The sequence below is a fragment of the Ciona intestinalis genome, unplaced genomic scaffold (genome assembly GCF_000224145.3).
Source record: "Ciona intestinalis unplaced genomic scaffold, KH HT000094.2, whole genome shotgun sequence".
Classification (NCBI taxonomy): Eukaryota; Metazoa; Chordata; class Ascidiacea; order Phlebobranchia; family Cionidae; genus Ciona; species Ciona intestinalis.
Window position 1 is genome coordinate 503,459 of NW_004190416.2, and position 9,074 is coordinate 512,532.

The window sequence follows — 9,074 nt, forward strand, 5'->3', positions numbered from 1 at the left end:
TCTCTTTTATTAAGTTACGACTAAGAAGAATACACAACAATTAAAGGCAAATTTAAACAAAATGATGCATAAAATAATTAAAAAAATAGTATAAAATAATCATAAAATTCTATAAAATATTTAATAATTGGTATGAAACAATCACAAAATAGTATGAAATAGTAAAAAATTAGTATGAAATATTCAAAAAATAGTATGAAATAATGAAAAAATAGTATTAAATAATTAAAAACTCATAAAAATTCTCGCTGTTTCATGTATATGACTCTTTTAAACAACAGTTAAATTATTTCTTTTCGAAATGTAACTTCAAACATTACAAATTACATTGGCAATCAAACAACTTTATTGACACTTTGGTTTCTTTATGTTAGGATGGTTTTATTATGATCAAGCTGTACCAAGCAAATTGCGATTTTGTTTAAATGCAATGTTTTTTCCGTACCTGCCAACCCAGTTATAGAACGCTTATAATATCTTAAAGCGGTTTCAAAATCTTCAAGTGTGAAATAACAATGAGCAATATTTGTTAAACAATCAGTAACAAGACATGTGTTTGTTGGTAAACTTTGCAAGTCACTCAGAACATCTTCATAAACTTGAAGAGCATTTTTTACTTCCCCCACCTGAAACAAGCAATGCGCTCTCCCATTTTTACATTGAGTTACTTTATCAGCTACATACATTTCAGACAGTTCAAGCCCCAAGTTATACTTGACCAAGGCGCGCTCGTATTCTTTTAACTTATACAAAGCCCCTGCCATGTTTAAAATACAATCCACTCTTTTATCCACCAGAGTCCAACTTGAGTTTAAATCTTCAGAAAGAAATTGCATTTCTTTATCAAGGAACTCCAAAGATTGTTCAAACTTGCCAAGCTTGTAGAAAGCGATTGAAATATTCTCTGTGCAATTAATTTTCATATTATTACAATTCCCCATTCTGTCCAGTCCTTCCAGCTCATGTTTATGTTGAACAATTGAATCTTCATATCTCTCAAGTTTATAAAGGCATCTCCCAATGGAGCGTTGGCAATTCACAATCTCCATTAAACCTTTAGGAAACTTCTCCAATCTCTGCTGTAACTCATATTCACATTCCTTCAATGCATCTTCAAACCTGCCAAGATGGAAGAGACAATCATAGATAACACAAGTCCAAACTAGATCCTTGGAAACTTCTTCTTTTTTTCTAATCTCTTCTCTCATATACTCACACTTTGTTAAAACCTTGGTATACTGGTTGAAGTAATACAGAATAGCGATTTCCACATCTTGCCCAACTTTCCGCATGCTCATATCTGCAGTTATGCTTCTTTCTTTCATGGATTGCTGAAGGCAGAAAGCAATTGTGAAGTAATTAACGATATCGTCGAGTTTAACAATCTCAGTCAAATCTTCTTCCCCTTCTGTTGCATTAAACCCAGCTTTCATAACCACTGAGTCGCTCTGACCATCATTTTTTAAGTAAACTTTCAATCTAACCTCACAGGCTACAGCCACAGCGTAGTTAAGATTATGCTCAGCTTCTTGGGAGATGATTCCTCTGTTTCTTAGTTCAGATATAATCCCGAAACAGGAGCATGTTTTCAGCCCATAGTATCTGCCAAGAGTAGAAACAAACAAAGTCACACTTCTGTAGACAACTTTCTTTGCATTGATCCTCTTTGTCGCATGCACGTTTGGAAGGGTATTGAACACTGAAAACGCACGAAACTCTTCTGTCATCAACATCATTTGATCCCGGGAGTCGTCATCGGCGTTGGAGGCGAGATGGGACTCTACTCCATCTTGAAACAAAGCATAAACATCTCCATCACCAGCAACAAAGCATGTTACAGTCAATATATCAGCAAGGTGGTAACCATTTTTCAAATCCACATCTTTCTCTAAATATTCCAACATCAGTGAAACCGGTTTAATCAACTCTGTTTTCCAAGGTTTGCCTTCTGTCTCCTGAAATCTTCCAAACGGGGTTTTAGAAGCATGAGGCATGAAACCATCGCAACATACACCATGAGGGGTATGAACATCAAAGAACCAATCCCCATTATCTGCTAGGAAGTTGTTCAGTGAAGGCACTGCAACAGTTGGTATAATGGTTTCACCCACATTTGCAACAGCTATCTGAAAGAGTGCTGTAAACCATCTGAAATATTCCAATATTTCCTCATAATCTTCTCTACACTGCACACCATCCTCAAGCAGGATAACGCTCTCAAAATCTGAGTATGGCGTCACTTCTTCTCGTGCCAATGAACCTAAGCCAACATGGGCCCACTTGCAAGGGGCTTCACCTAATATGAGAACAATTTCTTTGGAAATCATTTCCATAATCGCTCGATATTGTTCCGATATTCTTCCCTGCAGTTCCCGAATGAATAAATATTTTTCCATCTCCCTTTCATGATCAGATCCTTGGTTCCCCATCTTCTCTAACTCTATTTTACACATCTCTCTCATCTCTTGAATCTTCAACTTTGCAATGCTCCCAAGCTCCACTAGATCCTTGCTTCTCTTTGCTCCAGATGCTGCAACAACATCACTACAAAGATGAACCAGATCTTCCCGCATTTCTCGCTCGTTGTCAGGATGCCTTGAAATAGCTGCGTTGACCAACACAGCAGCTTGAACCAGACATATCTTGTCGGGACTTCGACCAAAATACAGGAGAGCGAGTTTATGTAATAGTTTGGCAGTTTCTTTCGGATTTTTCTCAATTCCTTTCTCATTACAAAGTTTTTTAATCTCACCAGCAATTTCTGCTTCATTCTGAATTGAAGCACCTGAAAATAACAAATAAAATAAATAAGCAGTAAGCCTGGGACAAAAATTGGGAGAAAACATGGTCAAAAATTAATAGATATTTTGTTGACATTTCTAGAAAGCTGTTATATTTTGTGTGGCTAATAATTTGGACAGCCCATTAGTCACTACTGGGTTGGAGCAATTGTCCTTAAGTGTCTTGCCCAAGGACACGAACGTCCACAACGGTAAAAAACGACGAGTCTTAAACCCATTACCTCTGGGTTACAGGCAGACGCGCTAACCAACTGTGTTATCGCGCTGGGCAAATCTTACACAATGACAATCACATAGACACAAAAGAAAAGAAATTATTAGTTGCTTTAAATTTATTTTATTAACTTAGATTTTTTAATAATATAAATTTTGATTACAGAAAGAATTCTGGTTACAAGATTCTAAAACTGACAAAAATCACAGCAAAGTAAAGAACTGTACCTTGATTTTGTTTCTTAGCTGACATAATTATTTTAATGACAAAATTTGTAAATTCAAGTTACATTTATAGACCTCGAATTCACCTGTTAAAATAGCAGCTTTTCAGCGGCTTACAAACAAAAAAACAAAAAACTGCAATATGTAATAACCCATAAAAAGTATGGCTTGGCCTTAAAAATGCTACAAGCATTCCAGAAAACCTTGTTCAAGTTTCCCTGAATTTTAATGCATGTACACACTTACACTTACAGCCTATTAATTCTACAATTTAATTTTTACAAATGTTTTCTTATAATAAACAATTGAACAAAGACTGTAGCGGCCAAGCTTGTTTTTATCCAACTAAATGTAAATATTTTTAACTGTAAGCGTGTTTTAACAACTGTTGTTTTGTCGTTTGTCGCTATGTTTCGTTTAAAATATTTTTAAATCTTCATTAACCTAATCGAAGAAACAAATTAAGTCATTATATTATTATAAAGAATCACGCATATAGTCTGATTTGGTCTCCATTCCTGCCTGTCACTAGTTGCTAACCTGCGCATATAAGTATTTATGAATATGAATTCTACAAATAAAGAAATGAATACTTCCCCCTCAGCTATGGATTGGAAAGGAACTGTATGAGGAAGTTTTCTCACAGTGACCTTTATGATGTAACAATGGATTGAAACAATAGATGATTGTGGATCACACATGGTGATTGTTTCATTTATTCAAGAACTGTTTCGGATTATGATGTAATAAAGGTTCAAATACACACTGTTTGGATTAAAGTTATTGGAAGTAGTTTTTTACTAATCCTAAATACTTTTAATCTTATACTGTAGTATCTGGACTTTAAACTGCATTCCTAATATTCACTGGTCTAAAAAACCTAATATTTATTAGTATAAATATAAAAAAATCATCATTTCTAAAAATTTATCTTTTTTGTAATATTTCTCGAAGCCTTTTTTTTGAAGAAGTTTATTTAATTCCAATTATGTGTTGATTGTTTCATAACAAAACACCACCAGTAATTGTTCCTTAAACACATGCCCCTTTGTTATGCGTATCATATGTCACAATGAAACAATTAAAAACCATGTAAACTGTGCGTCCAAATAACATTGTTTATTATCCAACCTACCTCAGAAACTTGAGATCTTTTGAAGCATTCAACCCAGGTGTTTGTTGCCAGCTTAATCATCAGACCTGTAGTAAGGGATTGACTTGTTTAGTTTACTGATAAATAACAAATTGTGGTTTTATTTTGTTATGTAGTAAGCTACTGTTTAATTAATTTTATTTCTGTTTTAATGACGGTTCGTTGTATTGAAAGATAAACAAAAGTTTGTTTTATTTAGGCTTAGCTGGCTAACCAATAATAAGTTAAATTGTAGTTTTATTTATTGGAGTTTAACATCCACACTTTTTAAGTAGCATTGTTAAATTTATTTTATCCTTGGCCTGTCATTTTGCTACTGCTGTCATTTTGCTATTTTTTCATCTTTTTAACAAACTAATTAAAGTTATAAATTTTGTTACAGTGTTGTTTATAGATGTAAGACAGAATGGGCACTTAATACTAATGAAACAATATTAACGATAAATCTTGAAAAATATGCAACTTAATAGAAATATTAAATAAAACATGAATTGCTTAAATCAAGCTATTGCAGAACAGAGAATACACCAGGTATGTTTAGTAATTATAGTTTTTGCATTATAAATTAAGCTACTACAAAAAATCTAAGTCTGACACATTGATTTAGTAACTAAACGATTAAAGTTTAAAGCGAGATACCGCTACTAAACCTTAAGGCTAATTGTAGTCACTAATTGGTTGTCTGAATTATCATCCACATAGAAAAAATCCCACACACCATTTTTGGTAAAGTGGGCTGTGGGCACTGTTTGTTCATACGTGTGGCCTTTTATTATTACGTCAATACATACGCTCCAGTAATCGTCACGCCATTTGGTTGTGTTGTGTGTTGTAAACCGTGACTATGACCTCTAACCACGTGACTGTGGGTTTGCATGTTAAACTGTGGGCAGATTACTTATGATATCGTAGCGAACGCACGTAAATACAAAACTGCTACAATAGTAAAACACTTGTGTTATATTTTCAAAAGTTGCCCCACTGCATTAAAATAAATAAGTTACATTTAATTATAATTATTACTTAGAAAAATAAAATACCTTTTACAGGTCCGTCTTCTGCTGTCACTCAATGTGAATCCAGAGTTCCGAGATCGGAAAGATCACAACAGGACTCCATTTATTAAAGCAGCTTGTCTGTCTTGTCAAGATTCTGGATATAAGATAGCCAGGGTAAGAATTTGATTTATTTTTTCGAAAATAATTCATGAAAATTTGAAAAAGTTTAAGACTACAGCGTTTTTATAATGATTGTAATTTAAAAGAAAACATACTGGTAATTGTTATCACATTTAATGGCCAAGAGTTAACGGGTTATGAACTACAATTGAAACAAATTCACATTTTTTTCTTATTTATAAGTTAAAACAAACTCTATATAAATGTTAAAACAAATCGCTTTATTGTTTCTACTTTAAAAATAAAATATAAAATTTGTCTACATTTCTAAATTTGGAACCTAAGGGATTACTTCTATGTTTACAGATTTTAATAAAAGTTGGTGTAAATATGAACGCATGTGATTCAAACGACAGAACTGCTTTACATTACGCATGTGAGGGTGGGAAATGTAGCTTGGTGAAACTTTTACTCAATGAAGATGCAATTGAACTTAATAGACAGGACAAGCAAGGTGGGGGAGTTTAACTGGTTCAGCGTTCCCCTAATACTATGGGACCAAAAAAGATTTTGGAAATATTAAAAACATTTAGTGTTTACATTGGTAAATGGAAAAAGTAGTTTGGACTTTGGAGTAAATAATTGGATACGGCTAAGCGCTCGTAAATTGGTAAATATCATCGTTGTTTAATACAATTTTATTGTTGAATTGTTGGCATGTCAAATACTGGGATTAGTATATATCTTACAAATCATAAAGATCACATACCACTCATGCTTGCTGCTATGAACAGTCATCTGATATAATCACTAACTATTACTGTACAATTCATACCATATACTGTATATAAATCTATATGGAATGCATTAACACATACTGTATAAATATTACCTATAATACAGGGCACACTCCACTCATGCTAGCTGCTATGAATGGTCATCTAAGAGCATCTCGCATGACAGTGTTGAGGTTGGTTAAGTTTGATGTTGATATTGACATTCGGGACAAGAAAGGTTACACCTCCCTTCTACTTGCAATCAAAGCTCAGAATTATGAAATCGCAAACGACCTGGTCAGGTGAGGTTTCTGTGAATTTATAGGCAAATTTAAAGATAAAGTTACAAAAAATTAAGTTTTAAATGCCGTCTTGTTTATCTCTTCGACTGTGGTAACAAAGATTACAAAATTAGTTTAAAAAATGATCAAAAAATATATAAAAAACAAAACTATTTTGGAGTTTCCAACACATAAAGTGTTAAGGTCTTAGTCTTACATTTGAGATACAGCAGGGGCCTTATGTTAGCCACAGTTGGCCCTTATCCTACTATCTACTGAGATTTAAATATTATTGATTCCCCCCAGGTATGGAAACGCATGCGCCACAATAAGAGATGGGGAGAAGTTTAGAAACGCAATGGATTGGTTAAAGCTGGGGTTGGTGGAAAGGATGAAAAGAATGGGAGTCAAGAAAAGTGAAGCAAGCAGTAGCAATGGTAGGCTGGGTGGAGACTTTTGTAGGGGATGTGAGAAAATTTTGTGTTGGTATGAGGAAATTAATATGATTGGACCCCAGTGGTCCCGTATGGGTTGTCTAAGTTGTCAGCCATATATTAAAAACAATCCCCTATTCTTCCAAAAATCACTCACAAAGTCACATACATAGTAACTTGTAATAATGATGTGTTATAATGATTGCCACGTGAGGACCCGTAAGCATATAGTGCGTTCGGCATATCTATAAAACAATACTGTATAAAGATAACAATTAATTGTCACTAGAAAATGAGCCTACCAAGCAAACCACGATTGAGATTCCGTTATTTACCGTCACCGGCTCCGAAAATGACGCCACAGAAGCCCTCACAAAGCCTGGAACGCCGATAAAAGATGTCACCGCCATTTCTGGGTTTCTGTTCGAACCAGACCCATATGGACACCACAGTAGGCCTCCATCGAGCGTAGTGTCGAAATTTAGTCTTGCTTCAACACAGGTTAGTTATTAGATAAACCTGTCAAAGAATAATCTTAGTTAGAACGTTTGTTTTCAGGGAAATATCAATTTCAAGCATTGCAATACAGTTTCGTAAACGTTTTCTGCCAATATGAAAAAACGCGGGAAAATACGTCATATTCATATTAATATTCAAAATAGTTGCAACTATTTGGGGACAAATCACTTATTAAAAACAAAACTTCTCGCATTCCTGTGTTTCTAAGCGTGCAGAACCAAATAAAACTAAGTACTTAGAATGTAATCGACTAACGTACGTAATCTGGGGTAATAGGCCAACTTTGCCCCAAGTCCCAGGTACCTATGCCAGAAAACCTGACTCATACGGAATAAAATAAGCCAACAAACTCGTTAAAGACTGCAACGATATTTTAACTTTATATTCTTAGCAGATTTCCACATCGATTGATGATGGCCAAGGATTCCCGGCAAAGGATCGGCCATCAACCGGCGTGAGTTTAGCTAGTTTCGTTCCAAATCCATCAGAAATCATACCGGAAGAGGGCGCAACAGAGCAAAAATATGCGAAACCTCGAAACTCGGCTCAAAGATCTAGAATTGGGACCGGAATGGCAAAAAAGAAGCTGCCAAGCGCGAAAGCTCAGTCGGCTAAGAATAAAATAGTCCTAGCAAACATAAACGTACCTTTCAGCGAAGAAGAGCCGTCACAATTTCGCAACAGAAACAGATTCACGTTCGTAATGCCTCCAGAAACCCCCTATACTGATACCTCTAGGAACAACCTGCACACAATACAACAACTTAAACAAATACTACAAGACCAACGTAAAAGAAAAGTAACTCGCTCAAGCACAGCTCTTATGAGGCCTTATACAGCCGGTGCTTCACCTTCTAAACCAACCCCCACCAATGTATCTCTCCCTACACGACCCCACACCCGCGCTCAAGGTCAAGGCGCCCCATTTCGTAAACTAAAGAACGAAAAGTTCTCGAAAGGGGGAACTTCCTCTTTACTCACCAAGACTAATTTACAACATTCACAGTCTATGACGTCATTGAATACATTGTTGACGAGGTCTGACGTATCATATGAGCCAACGACTAATTATAAACAAGCAAGGTATGACGTAACGGGTTAATTAGTTGTTGTTTTATATGACACGCCTGTCACATAAACTACGAGTCTTTGCACACACTGTTATAGCTTCAGCAGCTCGACTGCGGGCATGGGAGTGGCAACCATGGATAAATCACTTAAGTTCCCACTCACAAGGGTATAACTGACCTAACCATTCAAAAGTCATGTCAGCTTATCCACACACTGCAATAGCATTAGCACCTCAACCCTGGGCATGGGAGTGGCAACCATGGGCAAGTCACTCAAGTTCCCAGCAACCATACTTTTCCTTTAGCAACCATAATTTTTAATTCATAGAATAGCAATCATGACCACAATTTTAAACACCACAAAACGTCACCACCACATTACTTACAGTGCCATCGAGCAAGCCAACAAGAAACTTAAGGACTTTGTTCTCTCTCTACACCGACAGTTTCCTGTAGGTCTCCTCCCAAACGCACCGGACTAAAT

At 35.5% G+C, this 9,074-nt stretch overlaps 2 protein-coding genes across 4 annotated transcripts in view; one reads left to right on the plus strand and one right to left on the minus strand.

Annotated features, from left to right (window-relative positions):
* Positions 1-7,394, minus strand: LOC108950285. Of its 3 annotated transcripts, XR_001975164.2 has the most exons (5): positions 7,304-7,394; positions 6,403-6,597; positions 5,433-5,544; positions 4,375-4,439; positions 2,700-2,785 (listed from the first exon to the last, which is right to left on the minus strand). XR_001975164.2 is itself a non-coding variant. In XM_018815610.2 (2 exons), exons 1-2 carry the CDS (start codon positions 3,265-3,267, stop codon positions 366-368), a joined length of 2,445 nt encoding a protein of 814 aa, XP_018671155.1. In that variant the 5' UTR covers positions 3,268-4,359; the 3' UTR covers positions 1-365. The 3 variants fall into 3 exon arrangements, 1 of the variants encoding a protein (XP_018671155.1); XM_018815610.2 differs by lacking the exons at positions 4,375-4,439; positions 5,433-5,544; positions 6,403-6,597; positions 7,304-7,394 and adding an exon at positions 3,243-4,359 and having other exon boundaries at positions 1-2,785; XR_003396800.1 differs by lacking the exons at positions 2,700-2,785; positions 4,375-4,439; positions 5,433-5,544; positions 6,403-6,597 and adding an exon at positions 7,012-7,246 and having other exon boundaries at positions 7,304-7,384.
* LOC100186920 overlaps positions 4,498-9,074 on the plus strand; it is a gene marked incomplete at its 3' end in the record, with an annotated part of 5,871 nt that continues 1,294 nt past the window's right edge. The window contains 8 exon segments of the mRNA XM_002125458.5: positions 4,498-4,923; positions 5,442-5,564; positions 5,877-6,024; positions 6,414-6,588; positions 6,874-7,004; positions 7,291-7,502; positions 7,915-8,603; positions 8,979-9,074. Coding sequence (XP_002125494.1) covers positions 4,879-4,923; positions 5,442-5,564; positions 5,877-6,024; positions 6,414-6,588; positions 6,874-7,004; positions 7,291-7,502; positions 7,915-8,603; positions 8,979-9,072 — 1,617 coding nt within the window. The 5' untranslated portion in view covers positions 4,498-4,878.